The following is a 17,626-nucleotide window of genomic DNA, read 5'->3' on the forward strand; positions in this document are numbered from 1 at the left end:
AGATCTACCTTATGCCATTCTATTTTCAACACTGTTTTGAGAAACATCTTACATTATTTATGTAACTGTCTGTGATGATGCCTTAAAGTGAATTACTATTAGCTCTGACCTACAAGAAATTCATTTTTGTTCAAATATTTAAATATAATTGCGTGCAAGAATTCTGAAAGATGGGATGTGGCCCTATTTCATACATAAGCAGATGAGATTAAAGCAATTCACTAACCTCATTAATCAGGAACTGGAGCTGGATTACTGCAGCTCCACTGTCATGTTGGCAATAACATTCTACTCCTGGACGACCAAAGCTGTCATTAATTTCATTAAGGAGTTTATGGTATGTGTGAGCTTTTTTATAGCAATTGATAAGTTATATAATAGACTCAAATATTTCAATGACCTGATACAAGCTATTTACTAAGGTTGAGATTTAGAGTTAGGTGATTACACAGCAATCTAATCAGCTAGTCCCTGTTGATAATCAGAATTTTCAGAGATTTCAGGTTTAACAGAAATAAGACAACTGTCTCTTCTATAAAAAAACAATTAAAAATAGCAATATACAAAACCAAGCTACATATGTGTATTATACTTTACTCTGGCCCAAGTCTTTTTCTTTCCCTTAAAGTAAAAAGAAGAGAAAAGGGAGTTGATCTGTAGCGCTTCCAATTTTGCTGAAGTCAAGAAACAAATCTGAAAAGTAGACAAATGTCATTTTAGAATATTGCTTTTAGGTACAATCTTCTTACTGGCATCTTTCATTCCTGTAGTGTCATTTTTAAACAGTGTAAGCTAAAAATATAATGAAGAACCACATAACTATGTTTGTAATTGTGGCAGGTTATATCACCAATGAATGTATCAATCTTTTACAATACGCTTGAACACAGATTAATATGTAAATATCCATTAATTTGCATATAACAGGAAACACAGCATTTTCTATATCTTAAGCATTATAGTAAACTTTTCATATATATTAATTCACTTAATCCTCACAACCATGAAGAATATGTAATTTCCCCCATATAAACAGATAAGAAAACTGAGGCACAGAGAAATTAACTGGTCCCAAGTCATACAACTAGAAAGTATAGCAGAAATTGAATTTGAATATGCATTCTAGCTCCAGAGTCTATACTCTTAATTGGTAAGTTATGCTGAGTAAAAAAACAAAAACAAAAAACTCCAAACACTTACAGAACTTACTACATGCCAGGTATTGTTATACACTTTTTACCTTCATAAACTTGAGATAAGTTAGCCATTTTAACACACTGCTACATTAATATTTTCACCAGTTAATATTAATTGAAAATAAAAAGTTAAATCTAAAAATAAAATTTGATGGGATTTAATAAAATTATAGCCCTCTTTATACAAAGTCACATTCAAACGAACAGACTATTTCTATATTCTATTAGTACATGCCCTATGGTTCTTCTTTTTTTTTTTTTATATTGTGTATGATTTATATGGAGGAAGATACAATAAGTTCTAGAAAGACAAAGAAAAATCATGAAAAACATATTACATAACGAAAAATACATACATAGATATTAATGAAAACTGGGGTATGTGGCAAGTATCAAAGCATAATGAATTTACTAACAAACGACATTCTGTACCATACATGCAATATTATGAAAGTGAGTTTTGCCCACTCTATTTTAGTGAATACTATTAACCAAAAAACACGATAGAAGGTGATTTTAAATGAATTCCTAGCCAATACATACAGACAGAGAAGATATATCAGTAAAAATGCATAACAAGCAACAAAATGCAATAAATGTGAATGTATAGGTAGCCACAATATATATAGAAAAGTATTTCAATGAAAACTGGTACAAAGCAGATAGCAAAATAATAAGTGTAAAAGAATTTCATTATTGTGCTCATTCATATTTTTACCCAGCAAGTAACAGGTCTATGGTTCTTCTTAATTAAAAATAATTGTACCAAAAGGTTAAATTCCTATTTTCTATGTATATGTTTTTCCCTTTGATTTCTAGAAGTCTTTCTAGGTGATATTTATTTACAATGGCTTTTATTTTATTACTAGCAATTAACTCTTCTATTATTTTATAAACTAGTAGACTAACTGAACATGTTTAGCCTATACTACCCTACTCTTTAAATACTTCAAAATTTTTATTACTATTATTAATATCAGTAGTAGTATTTTTGCTACATCAATTGCCCAAATGCAACTACATGAAGCTAAATTTGAAATTGCTACTATTGGCACTTGGTAGTGCCACGTCACACCCTGATAGATCAAAGATAGGTCTACATTCTGTTCATCCATTTCTTTTGTCAGATGACAGAAGAGACCTTCACCTTTCAGCCAGTATTTCTAATTTCTAAGTAAGTCTAAGAAATTACTAATTTTTAAGTAATTCTAATCTTTCCAGTTAAAATTCTTTCTGGCACCAATTTGCATATTCTATATTCCCACCTTATATAAATGGAGTAAAATTTCTCTTATCTGACCAGATCAGGATTAACTAAGTTAATTAAAAGTGTAAGCTACTGGGCTTCCCTGGTGGCGCAGTGGTTGAGAGTCCGCCTGCCGATGCAGGGGACACGGGTTCGTGCCCCGGTCCGGGAAGATCCCACATGCCACGGAGTGGCTGGGCCCGTGAGCCATGGCCGCTGAGCCTGTGCGTCCGGAGCCTGTGCTCTGCAACGGGAGAGGCCACAACAGTGAGAGGCCCACATACCGCAAAAAAAAAAAAAAAAAAAAAAAAAAAAAAAAAAAAAATGTTGCAATCTTCCTATCTTAGATACCTTTAGTCTCAATTTTTCTACTGCTCACCTATCAAGAGCTTTGATGTCTACCTAACCCTACCAGTCATCTTTGTTTCTTGAGTAAACCAGTAATTTATCTGACCCATGACACAGGCCAGATACTTCCTGCACAGCTACACTCATGGTTTTTGTCCAGATAAGCACCATTAGAACTCCTGAAGAGGAGCTGCAGAAGGCAAGGCTGTTTGGTTGGGAGCAGAGTCATTGAAAACAGACATGATCTTTGAATTCAGACATGATCCTCAGGGTGAGCAGACATTCAGTCCTGTCTAAAACAACCATAAGACATTTGGTCCACACCAAAAGGTTCTTGATATTGGGTCCTGTCCAAAACCATTTTGCATAGACCAAATATGCTCATGGACATTTTGGATAGGACTAAATTTAAAGAAACTTTTGGCATGGACCAAATGTCTTATGAGTGTTTTAGACAGGACCAAATGCCCTGCATTTTAAAATAAAACTGTTAATACTTACTAATGCCAAGCAATAGGGGAAAAGAAATATTTAAGGAAAAAATAACATAATAAACCTTCCAGTTAATGAAGAATAATCAGGAAGACATACGTAATGACAGATAAGCAGAAACAAAGACTAGATCCAGTAAAATCTTTTATTTTATACTACTGTACCATAAATTAAAAATCAAAATAAGCATTCATCCAGTTGTCTAAATGGTTATTATATATACATATATATTTGGTTGGAAAGAGAGAGAAAAGAGGAATTTGGAGGCTTTTAAGTACATCATCATCATCGTAGTAGTTAAGACTTGTTGAACACTTAATGTGTCAAGCACTATGCATGTATTACCTCACAAGGAGTACCCTCTATTATAAGCTCTGTTTTGACAAATTAGGAAACTATGTACACAACAAAGTTAAATAAAGTAGTCAAAGCCATACAGCTAGTTAGTAAGGATGCTGGGGTTTGAACCCAAATAGTCTAACACCAGAACATACACAGATAGGCAGACACACACACAAATCAAACCTCACTGCCCAAACAGCCAATTTTCACATGTAAATGTCACTTCCTGACTTATTTTAAGTCACTTTAAAACTGGAGAATTAACAACGAGGAAATACTTAAAATCAATATCACTAAAGTCAGACTTGTCTAAAACAATAAAACTAGACCAAATGTAACTTTTAGTAGGAAGTAAACACCATAAAACCAATTAGGCATAAACAATAAACCAATCAAAAATTTTTTTCTAGGTTCACTTTTCATGTTTGTTCATGGTAATAAACACCTATTTTAATAATGAAGCACTATGGACAAGCAGAATAAGCAAAAAGCTGGAGTTTTTTTTTCTCAAAATCTGGAGTTCTGTATCTCAAAATTTCAACTAGAATTAGAATAGTCTCCTTACAGATATCATCATGTGTAAAATGATGAGCCAACAAACATTTTAGAGACTATAGCCATGTGAGAGGAACAGTTCTTAGTAAAGTTTAAAAGATACTAAAATGAGTAAACAACCTTGGCTTCAAAAAACAGAATCAAAACACTGTATTAGTAGAATAAAGGAAGAAAACCACATGATCATCCCAACAGAAAAAGCCTTTGACAAAATCCAATGCCTTTTCATGATAAAGCACTCAAGGAGAAAGGAACTTCCTCAACTTGACAAAGGCCATATATGAAAAACCCACAGTTAACATTATTATACTAGTGCTGAAAGACTGGATGCTTTTGTGCTAAGCTCAGGAAAAAGGATGTCCACTTCTACCATTTCTACTTAACATTATTATACAGGACGTTCTAGCCAGGGAAAACAGGCAAGAAAAAGAAATACAAAGTGTCCATGTTTCAAAGGAAGAAATAAAGTAAAACTATCACTACACGATCTTGTAGATGGAAAATTCAAAATCTTAAAATTTACAATAAACTAAAAAATAAAAAACTATTAGAGTGAATAAATGAGGTCAGCAAGGTTACAGAACATAATATCAGTATACAAAAATCAAATGTACTTCTACACACTGGCAATAAACAATCTGAAGTGGAATTAAGAAAATAATTCCATTTATAAGAATGCCACAAAGAATAAAGTACTTAGGAATAAATTTATCCAAAGAAGTGCAAGACTTGTGCACTGAAAACTACAAAACATTGTTGAAACAAGATCTAAGTAAATGGAAAGACATCCTATACTCATGAAACAGAAGACATAATAATTGTGAAGATGGCAATATTCAAACTGACCTACAAAATTAACACAATATCAGAATCCCAGCTGTTTGCAGAAACTGACAAGCTGATCCTAAAATTCACATGGAAATGCAAGGAACCCAGAACAGCAAAATAATCTTGACAAAGAAAAAAGTTGGAAGACTCACAATTCCCCAATTTCAAAACTTACTACAATGTTATAGTAATCAAGACAGTGTGGTATTAGCATAAGGGGAGATATATAGATCAATGGAATAATCTAAGAGTCCAGAAACAAATATTTATGATCAATTGACTCTGACAAGGATGTCAAGACACTTTAATGGAGAAAGAATAGTCTTTTCAACAAATGGTACTGGGACAAATGGATATCCACATGAAAAAGAATGAATTTGGATCCCTATCTCACACTATATACAAATGCTAGATCAAAATGGAAGAGATCTAAATGTAAGAGCTAAAACTATAAGACTCTTAGAGGAAAACATACGAGTTAATCATTGTGACCTCAGATAAAGTCATGGTTTCTTAGATATAAGACCAAAAGCACAAGCCACAAAGAAAAAAAAAAGATAAATTGGACTTAATCAAAATTAAAAGCATTTGTGCCTCAAAGGACACCATCAAGAAAGTGAAAAGACAATCCACGGAATGGGAGAAAACATTTGTGAATCATATCTTATAAGGATTTAATATCCAGAATATATAAAGAGCTTTAACAACTCAACAAAAAGACAACCTAATTTAAAAATGGGGCAAGAAAAATGAATAGACATTTCTCCAAAGATATGCAAATGGCCAAAATATATACGAAAAGATGCTCAACATCATTAGGGAAATGCAAATCAAAACCATAATGAAATATCACTTCACATCCTCTTGTATGGCTGTAATAAGACAACAACAAGGTTTGGTGAGGATGTGGAGAAATTAGAACCCTCAATTATTGCTGGGAGGAATGTAAAATGGTGCAGCCACTTTGGAAAATAGAGTGGTAATTCCTCTATTATATACACAGAGTTAACATATGACTCAGCAATTCCACTGCTATGGATAAAAATAAGAGAAATGAAAACATACATACACAAAACTTCTACACAAATGTTCACAGCAGCATTATTCATAATAGCCAAAAAAGAGGAAAATCCAAATGTCCATCAACTGATCATTGGATAAATAATATGTAGTAGATTTATACAATGGAATATTCAGCCATAAAAAGAAATAGTACACACTACAATATGGATAAACCTTGAAAATATCACACTAAGTAAAAGAAGCCAATCATAAAAGACTACACATTATATGACTGCATTTATATGAAATGTCCTAAATAAAATCTATAGAAAAAGAAAGTAGATATGTGGTTGTGAAGGATTGGGTAGAGAGGGTGATGGGGACAGACTGCTAATAGGTATAAGGTTTCTTACTGTGGTAATGAAAACGTTATGAAATTAAAAAGTGCTGATGATTGCATAACTCTGAATATAATGAAAAGCACTGAACTGTACACTTTAAAAGGGTGAATTTTATGGTATATTCAAATATTTCAATAAAACGTATCTTAAAAAATAATTAGTTTGAATGGATGAAAACAAATAGCCAAAAAAAAAAGACTGAATTTAAAGCAAAAATGATTGTAGCTACTAATGAAACAAGTTAAAACATTATATTCTTAAATATAATTTAAAAATCCCTTTTATCTGAGATTTAAAAATATCTTTTATAAGCAACAAATGAATATAACTATTTAGCAATCTAAATGAAATGCAGCATAGTAAGAGGGCAAAATAAGACTAGACTTAAACATTTTTGCAATTAAGCTTTTTTCTTTCTGTCCTGCACCCAATTTTTAAACTTTTTAATTTCATTCAAGATTTGAACACAGGAAGTATTCAACAGATAAGAAACAACGAAAATGCAGTGTTCTCTTAAATAAATGAAAACTTCAATCATATAAAGAAATAGTATGGTTTTAGAAACACATAAGTAAAATCCCACGAAAAATATGTCTTTTCCTTTATAAATCATGATCATTTATGTTCCATCTAATAGTGTAAAATACACATTAATACTTAAAATATACAGATAAAAAATTTCAGCAAATTCCAATATAAAAAACAATGTATTAAAAAGTAGGGAAAAGATGCTTTGGTTCAAGATAGTAAGCTGAACATATATGTCTGCTATAATTTGTTTTAAGAACATGCTAAAAAAAAAGTACAGCCAAAAGATTAAAAAAACTTGGAAAATATAAGAAAAAAATGCACTATAAAAGACTTTTAGGAAAGGTAACATCGAATAAGAGAAAAAAAAATGTTATCAAAGAAGTAACAGGACAAAAATGTATTTTACTTAGCTTCTAAAAAAAAAAAGTCTTCAGATGGAAGTACCCAGAATGATAAATGAAATAAGACCCATACCTAAATATACCACTGTAAAATCTTATCGCACAAACACTTAAGACCCTATAGCCTATCAGGAAAAAAATTACCATTTGGATGGCAATAATAACGCAAATAAAAGAAGAAACAAAGCAGAGCTTCTTATACTAAAGACTCTACTTTGTCTCCACATTTCCCATCTTGTAGCTCTTAAAAGGTAAAGAGAGCAAGCAACAGAATATTCCTTAACCATGTCTGCTTAACCCACTCATTTCTCTTAATTGAGAACTTTAATATGCATTGGGGATATAAATCATAGTCCCTATCCTCAAAAGCCTTAAACTCTAGTAATAGAAATATAAAAGCAAGAGAGCAGATAGGTGCACAGATACTCCCAAATGGTGTTCATTTTGTAGACAAGAATTTAGCTTGAAAAGAAAAATCACTTCCCAATTACTTTCACGATCGTCAGTTCATTTGGGCTTTAGCCTGTCTTATAGTATTCTATGTCCATGCTGTTCTTTTGTTTTCCTCTTTCTTTTTTATATAATCATATTGAATTCTGTTGGTACTTCCTTGTTGCCTTCAACAGGCATCACCTGTGACTAGTAGAATAAAAAATAGTAAAAGAAGCAGGCAATGGGACCCCAGCCAGTGATAAGTTCTGAAAGTACAACTCCTAGGCAAGTTTCACTGCTGCCACTACCACTGATTATACACATATTTGACAACCTCTATTTTTATGAAGAAGGCGGTAATATCAAGAGTGGTATATACTTAGGAAACTGTTAAGATTTTTAAGATTATGTACCTTCTCAGAGAATCTGTTCATTAATTCCTGTCACCAAGAAAAAAGGCAAAGAAAGTACTGGCATTATTCCAACAACTACAGAAGTGACATCTTCAATTTTCCAACCTAGAAAGAGAAGATTCGAGTACCTATAAAATGGAAAAGAACTGGAGAACTTTGATATCCTGTGCAGTGTCTGAAGATACACTTACATCCTGCAAAGTTTAAAAATAAGAATACGGAAAGCTGTATTTTTCATGAACTCATAAGTGAGTTCATGATAATAAATTATCCCATGTTTAATTATGTAATATTCTGTGAAATAACTTTCTTTGAGCAGATATTCTGCTAACAAACCAAGAAAGATTTTTAAGGGTAAATTGTTCCTTCCTGCCACAGTAAAAATACTAAACCCAAGAGCATAATTTTAATCCATCAGAAACCCTGAAGGTTTCCACTAACTTCTGTTACCACTTCTTTTAGTACATTCTTAGACTTTTAGCAAACAGGGTAATTCATAACTCTTTAAGTATTCTAGTAAGCCTTCAAGGTGTCTACTCTGAATTGGCTTACTTTTCTGTGAATAAAAGGTCAGTGGATGATTTTTATTTTTAATGGCCCAAGTCTTGAACCATAATGTCATTATTTTTCAATAACGAAGTTAAAATCTAAATACCACCATAGTGTGGTCAAAGAATATGGTGAAAGCATCCTTAAAACGAAAAGAGGGTGAACTTTAGCATCAGACCAACTCTACCATTTACCCTGAACGTAAACAACAAATCAATTAGCATGTGAAAGCTTTCATTTCTTTGTTATTCTATACTGTTATGAGGAATAAATGGGGGCCAACAAATAAAAGAGGCAGTATATCGTACATTTATGCTGGTCAAGATAATACAACCTATTCAAAAAAATAAAATTTCTAAAAGTAGCAGATAACCAGAGAAAAAATGGAAATACAGATACTGATCTGTGATAACTAAGGCAACCTATGTGTGCTGCAGAGTTCTCTTCTGTGAACTGCTTCACCTGCCTCCTTCGTCTCATCAGTGTGAGGATCACCTGCAAGTTTGAGACTAGACTTTTCAACCTCATAATTAGACTCCATGGTTTTTTTTTTTTTTTATTGCTGGTTCTCATAACCAGTGACACACTGCTAGGAAGAGGAATAATTCAAACCTGGAATTCCAGTTCCTTTCCATCTTCATAAATATTTTGTACAGCTTCACAGCCTTGTCTCCAAAGGCAATGACAGAGCAAAGTGTCAGCTTATTTCCTTATGGTTGGTTATACCACAAATCTCAAGATGCTATGATTGTTTTAAAATGACATCCTTTCTACACACACTGTACTGAACATGATTCTTATCTACCATTTGCCTCACTAAGAATACTACTACCCTGTCTACCAAACATTTAACCAGTACTTCTCAATTCTGGCTCTACATTATAAGCATCCGTGGACATTTAAGATAAAAAAAAATTACAGATGTCAAACCCCATGCCAGACTCACTGAATCAGAATATCTAGAGAAGAAATCCAAACACATGTTTGGGTATTGTTTTTTTTTTTTTTTTCAGCTCCACAAATCATTCTAACGTATATAGCCATGGTTCAGAACAATTGCAAAACTTTGTGGGCAAAAGTATAACTAAGCATTATCTTCCACAAAATTCATATATTGATATACATACACACATATTGTATATATATATATATGAATAATTAAATTATTCTGTTTGAAGAAAGAAAGTCTGAAAAATTATCATGAATCCCCTTAATATCTCATCACAGGTCTTACTTTCCAAACTTCTAAAAATTAGCTACTTCCATCTGAACTAGTTCTAATCAACTTGATAGGAATATGCTCAGAACAAGAACTTAAGTCTTTACCAAAGTTTAAGATAGTGAAGAACATCTCATTTTGTATTTTATGACCTATGAATGTATTTGCAATACAAAGCCTTTGTCAAATAGCAATTATTTTCACTTTCATAGTACAGTACCCCTAACTCTATAGTTTCATCTGCTTGACAAACATCAATTTAAAAACCGCTTTTGGAAGATCATGTGTTCTTCACCTATAAAAATGAATACAGACTTCCTATTTGTCATCCAGCACATAAGAAATTTGGAAGTTGTCATTCTGTCCTGACAATAAATAAAAAGCTGTTCAAACTAAAAATCAACAACTCTTCTTAGATTCATAAGACAAGTGAGGTCACAGGGCAAATGGCTGCCCCTAAAATTGCAGACACAGATAGGCCAATACAGAAAATCACAACTTACTGAAACCAACCAACCAGCAGACACCTCTGCAGGAATCAGTGCTGGGGCAGGAAAACCTAAATTGTACTTGATGAACTGCTGGAGGCCTAAAGTAGACAAGTGTGTTAGAAACTCCAGGAGGACCCAATCATGGGAGGGATCCCCATACGTTAGTGAGTTTTACCTACATGGACTCTACCAGGTTCTCACAGTGACTATCTGAGAAAAATCCCCTCCCACTTCCAGGAGGGGGAAAGGGAAAAGCAACAATTTTTAAATACACTGGAGCGTTCTGTTCATAACAAGGTCTGCCCTCTGGAGAAACTAATGAGAGCCTAAACTGCTGGGGGCTTATCAGAGCCTAACTGACCTGAAGGAAGGGAAATATCCAACTTCAACCCACTCTAGCCATCCTAACTCCTCTGAGGAAAGTGGGAGGAGAGGGGAATTGAGGAGCGCCTGTGTAGTTCACAGTCCAGAAGCACAGGCTCACAAAAAGACTACGACCTAAGAAAGCTTCCCCTCCCCGTACCACCAAAAATGAATCTAGACACAGACCTTACATCCTTCACAAAAATTAACTCAAAATGGATGGTAGACCTAAATGTAAAACTCCAAACTATAAAATTCCTATAACATAGGAGAAAACCTAGATGACCTTGTGTATGGCAATGACGTTTTAGATACAACACCAAAGGCCCCATCCATGAAAGAAAAAAATGGTAAACTGGACTTGATCAAAATCTTCTGCTTTGTGAAATGCAGTATCAAGAGAATGACAAGATAAACCACAGACCTGAAGAAAATATTTGCAAAAGACACATCTGATAAACTACCATTATCCAAAATACCCAGAGAACTCTTAAAATTCAACAGTAAGAAAACAAACAACCCAATTAAACATGAGCCAAAGACCTTAACAGACACCTCACCAAAGAAGATATACAGATGGCAAATAAGCATATGAAAAGATGCCCCACATACGTCACTGGGGAAATGCATATTAGAATAAGGAGATACCACTACAAATCTATTAGAAGAGCCAAAATCCAGAACTGACGACACCAAATGATGATGATGACGTGGAGCAAAAGAGCTCTTGTTCATTGTTGGTGGGAATACAGAATGGTACAGCTATCTTTGGAAGACAGTTTGGCAGTTTCTTACAAAACTAAACATACTCATACAATCTAATAGTCACACTCCTTGGTATTCACCCAAAGGAAATGAAAATTTATATCCACACATAAACCTGTGCATGGATATGTAGAGCCACTTTTTCAAAATTGCCCAAACTTGGAAGCTACTAAAGATGTCTTTCAGTAGGTGAATGGATAAACAAACTGTGGTTTATCAGACAATGGAATATTATATAGCACTAAGAAGAAATGAGCTATCGACTATGAAAAAACACAGGAAACTTAAATGCATGTTACTAAGTGGAAGACAATCTGAAAAGGCTACTTACTGTATGATTCCAAATATGTAACATTCTGAAAAAGGCAAAATTATGGAGACAGTAAAAGGATCACTGGTTACCAAGAGGTAGGGGAAAGGGAGGGATGAAAAGGTAGAGCACAGAAAGTTTTTAGGGCAGTGAAACTGTTCTATATGATAATATAATGGTGGATACATGTCATTATACATTTGTCAAAACCCACAGTATGTACAACACCAAGAATGAACCCTAACATAAACTATGGAACTTGGGTGATGATGTGTTAATGTAGGTTCATCAACTGTAACAAATGTACCACTCTAGTGGGGGATGCTAATAATGGGGGAGTCTGTGCCGAGTGGGAACAGGGGTATATGGGAAATCTCTGTACTTACTGCTTAATTTTGCTGTGAGGTCAAAACTGCTCTAAAAAGTAAAGTCTGCTAAAAAATTAATGTTATGAAATGAAGCTGGCCACATTCTCATGATTCTAAGGGTGGACATAATTTTTACTGCTCACTCACAATTCTAACATCCTGCTAGTCTATTTAAGCAAAACTATAACGTGCACTATTTCTACAGTAAAAATTTAACGAAATGCTAAAATTAACCATGAAAGATGCATAGGTCAACATTTAAAACTTCCTTAATCCAACACGATTGTAATATTTTACAGTAAATGTCAAATGGTATTTGAAAAATTGTCAGTCAACTGCTTTCTTTTCATGTGAGTGAAACATCAAAACAAAGTAATTGCAGCATCTAGACTAAAATATAATTATAGCATTAACTGGGTTGAAACAGGCCTCTAGTTACATCTTCCACTATTATTTTGAATAAGAATTTTTTATTATTTTTGAATAGAGTGGTTCAAAAATATTCATCCTTATTATTTACTGCTTTGGAGTTAGGACCGTCTCTAAAGGGGTCAAAATGAATTATATTTATTATCACAGACAATTCTTTAGAATGGCTTTTGATACATAAATATACTTTCAAATGAACCATTTGCTCAGTCGTCTATGAAATATAGTCATAAATAACCATGGCCTGGGTTAAAGAAACAAAAAGGAACATACATTCTCACATATCATATAACAATCTTTTATCCCAGCATCCATTCTCAGATGCTTAATGGCTAAGTTCTTAAGTATGGCCAAGTGAATTTTAAAAGAAAAATAAAACACATTATGAAAAATATAGTACAAAGACTGCATAGATGGAAAATCTGTTTCAATACTTTTCCTCCCTTTCAAAAGACAAAAAGGAAAAAATACACAAAAGGAAAGCAATTTGGCAGAAAGTACCGCAATAGTTGATGCCACTAGATTTATTGTCACTTTTGGCAGAGTACTGCTGTGAAAAAGCAGAGGTGCTGCTATTACAAGAAAAGATTATGTACTTTCAAGAAAGGGTAGGATAAATCACTCTTCAACAGACAACCTCACCAGGAAAAGCTTCAGAAGTTCCAGAGAGCCCTTATTGAAAGGGAAGCACAACCAAAAACTATAAAACAAAACATTATTTAACAATAATTACCATATAATTTCTAAGTGTATATTATTTTGCAATTAACATCATGTGTTTAGCAAACCCTAATTTCCAAACGAAGACTGTACTAAAACCAAAAGTATTAGCTATTGTTATTAGTTAAAAACCTTTGTATTCACTCCCAGTTTAAGGGAATGTTACTCTAGATCAATGCTCATTTTTAAATCATAGCACCAGTAAATATAAAGAAATATGCTCAGCATGTCATCATTTCATTTGTCTTACATAACAACTTCCAAAAGGATTAACACCAGTTGGAGAAATGAAACTAAGTAGAAATCAGCCTTATTTACTGAATAAAATTTATATTTACTGCTAATGAAAAACGATGTAAACAGTGAGCAACTATAAAAATTTTTCATGGCGGATATAATGTTTTCAATTTGTCGCATGTATGTTCATTCCAAGAAGGGACATGCAACATATCTGACTCTTAAAGAAGGTAACCATGCACCTAAATTTGCTTCTAAGAGCTTTATGAGTTTTTTTTGTTATTGTTGTTAATACATTTTTTCAGGTTATTTTCTCCCTCAGTGTAAATGATTTATTTTCAATCAAAATTTGCAGATATACAAGAAATCACAATATTTTAATAAAATATTTACATTCACTTTTATTTTTAAAAGTATCTAAATGTTTCTACATAGCTCTATATAATATTAATGAAAATATTAGGAAAAAGCTACAAATGCCAATATATTTTAAATTAAAATTAGGAAGTAAAGGGCTCAAACAAGCTGAATACTTCAATAATAGACCTGATCACTGAACTGTCCCCAAACAATGCCTGATAAGTCATCTTATCATACAAATTATAATTCACCATAAAAATAATGCATCTTTCATAGGATCAAAAAATACTTATGAAAATTATTTAACTTGGTATATAGCAGTACCATATATCATTCTTTAAAATAGTTTTCTATTTATGACTAAAGATTAAACTGATATGCAAGTATAATTTATGAAACTTAACTATAAAAATGTCAGTAGTAATTCCTTCCTGAGTATTCCTCTCCAATTTAAAAGCAAGGAAGCCTGATAAACTAAAGCAGGGATGGCAAACTTCAGCTTGTGGGCTGAATCTAGTCTACTGCCTGATTTTATAAATAAAGTTATATTGAAATATCTACACTCCTTCCTTCACATATTGTCTATGGCTGCTTTTGTGCTACATTGGCAATGTTGAGTAGCTGGGTCAGAGACAATAAAGCCAAAATATTTACTATCTAGTACGTTACAGAAAAAGTTTGCAGACTCCTGAATTATAGATTTAGACCTTCATTACTTCATTTGTATGCACACACACACTCATCTTCTATATGATCTTTAGTAGAGAAGATATTAAGCTAATCATTTAAGAATCTGTATGTTCTTTCTGTTTTGATTTTATAATTGTATATTGACCACTGTCCAATTTCTGGCCTCTTTATAAGGCAGAGGATATTGCTTGATTCTGATTTGCACTGCTTTGGACTCTACTGCATCTCCTCATATGCTGTAACATTTCTGACAGATATTTTAAAATAAAAATACCTCAATATTATAGCTATAATTTCCAAAAGGACTAGTTTTAACCATTTAGTGACTATGTGATATTACGTATAAAGGATGGTAATGTAGAAATTTAGATTTTAACCGTGAATTAAGAAAAAGATTGCTACATGGGTGGAAAAAGGGATGGAATTAAACCCAAAAGGACATCACAAAGAGAAAGGCACTGGGCTTTAAAGGATTACTTTAACAGGGAAAAATGTATTCTAGACCAGGGGTCCCCAACACGTTAGGGTTCCTGTTAGGAACCAGGCCGCATGGCAGGAGGTGAGCGGCAGGCGAGCCAACAAAGCTTCACCTGCTGCTCCCCACTGCTCCCCATCACTCGCATTACCGCCTGAACCATCACCCCTCCCCCCATCCGTGGAAAAACTGTCTTCCATGAAACCGGTCCCTGGTGCCAAAAAGGTTGGGGAACGCTGTTCTAGACTTAAGGAATCACTAAACACATGGCCCATTGTGGGACACTGAGTAGTAAGGAATAAACTGTCAATGATTCTTTCCCCTTCCCCTCCCCAAGTCCAAAAATAAAAACAAAAGTTACACATAAAACAGAGCCAGTATCCACAATTTCTTTAAAATGAAATACAAAAGAATGAGAGATTAAAGCAATTGGGACTGCTAAATCTGCAAGTAGATGACTGTTACTTAAATTTTTCAAAAATGTTAAAAATTGTAATAATATATGGAAGACAACTAACTTGTCTTTCTTCTTTGGTGTTGCAAATAAACATTTGAAATAGGTTTAAACTAAAGTACAAGACCTATTATATAGAAGCCTGAATATCTTCACAGGAAGAAGTTTGAGTAATTAAATCCAAAGGTACTATTGATATTTTCTCCTTAGTATGATTTACATCACATGTGACTAAGGGAAGGGAGATGTATCAAATACCTTTTGGTAGGCTTTCATGATTATAGTTTATGAACTCTTAGTTTATTTTACAAAAATCAAGTCAACAGTCACTTTGTTTTGCTTCCTAGGAAGTTTTATAGTACTATATTATGTTTAATAAAAGGCAATCAAATATAAAAGGTAGTATATAGTAAAACATCCTTTTCTCTTTGTCATTCTGCTATATTCTTAAACAGACACCTGTTTAGTTCAAACCAAAGACATTTCATTAATCTGCAATCCCAAGATACTGAATAATATACCTTCCGATGATGATAATGCACCAAATCAGGACAGGATATTCTCATTTAAGCATTATCAGTCATAATGCTGACACTCTGATTATTAATTTCCTTCTTATAAATAAGGTGTCACTTCCAATGCATGAAGTTAAAGTCAAAAAGTGACACCCGAAGCTTATCTTTTATTTAGTGATAATCACCCCTATAGTCCACTTATTTACATGTACATTGCTAGTTATTACTTTTCCAACTTACTATACAATTACTCCAATTACATGCTACCAAGTCAATGAAATTAGTCTCTATTAAATTTCTTACATAAAAATTAATAAAATCAGGCTTCCCTGGTGGTGCAGTGGTTGAGAGTCCGCCTGCTGATGCAGGGGACACGGGTTCGTGCCCTGGTCCGGGAAGATCCCACATGCTGCGGAGCAGCTGGGCCCGTGAGCCATGACCCTGAGCCTGTGTGTCCGGAGCCTGGGCTCCGCAACGGGAGAGGCCACAACAGTGAGAGGCCCGCGTACCGCAAAAAAAAAAAAAAAAAAAAAAATTAATAAAATCATATGATTAGGAACCCAGTATTATTTTTAAGCAATCTCATTTTAATTTACATCCTGACCATTAACACTCAATAAAGGAAAGTAAACTTTGTTAATAATATTTAAAAATGGCCCAAGTTTCCTGTTATTAATGAGCCCCTACCGATTAAACAAAGGAAAAGCAACCCACCATCCTAGTATTCAATGTGAGCTGCTGTTTCATCAACAAAAAAAGTGTATCTCACATGCTTTTTCCTGCTCCCTTTTGTAAATAAAAGTTTACAACTGTGCATCTGCTGACTTATGAATGCAGGCAACGGGTACAAAGTAAAGGGGCCCACAATGGGATTGAGTCCAACACTTCACCCTCTTTAACAGATACTCAGAACAACCAATCAGAAGACAACTCTAGACAGAGATGGTCCAGAGCATTCCCAAATCCTCCACAGAAAAAAATTCAAGATCCTAGAGCCGGAAGGACTCTTAGAAATCACAGATCCCAATTTCCTCATTTTACAGAAAAGGAAACTAAAGCCTAGAGATTTTAGTTGGCTTATCCAAAATTAGTCTGAAGACTAGAACACAAGCTTTTAATAAGGGAATTCTTCCAACATTCCTTTACCTTTTTCTGTCAGGATGGCAAAGTCAAGTTATATTTTTAAAAGCAAATTATACTAAAAAACAAATGGAAAACAAAGAGGATACCCAGCAGAAATAAAAACCCATCTTACTTAAAGTAAAAAGGCTTACCAAGCACAGACTTGATTCCCCAGTAATTAACATATCCCTTTTCAATCCCATTCAGATTCTATCATACCTTGTTTCCCTCCACAGGAAATTCATTGCAAAATAACTGTTTCCAGGCAGACACCTTTTCTGGTAGTCTCTAAAGTAAGTGTGCCTATTCTTCTTGCTGCAGTATTCCATGCTGAGAATCACAACCTATAGCTGACACAGTACTCATTCTTCC

At 33.6% G+C, this 17,626-nt stretch overlaps 1 protein-coding gene across 3 annotated transcripts in view; it reads right to left on the reverse strand.

Moving 5' to 3' along the window:
• STXBP5 (syntaxin binding protein 5) overlaps window positions 1-17,626 on the reverse strand; it is a 164,216-nt gene that overhangs the window by 139,073 nt on the left and 7,517 nt on the right. For all 3 annotated transcript variants that reach the window (XM_082633244.1, XM_082633243.1, XM_082633242.1), the window contains exon 3: window positions 227-308. In XM_082633244.1, the coding sequence (XP_082489370.1) occupies window positions 227-308 (82 nt within the window). The remainder of the gene's footprint in view (window positions 1-226; window positions 309-17,626) is intronic.

This window comes from Mesoplodon mirus (assembly GCF_964341445.2).
Source record: "Mesoplodon mirus genome assembly, chromosome: 10".
NCBI lineage: Eukaryota > Metazoa > Chordata > Mammalia > Artiodactyla > Ziphiidae > Mesoplodon > Mesoplodon mirus.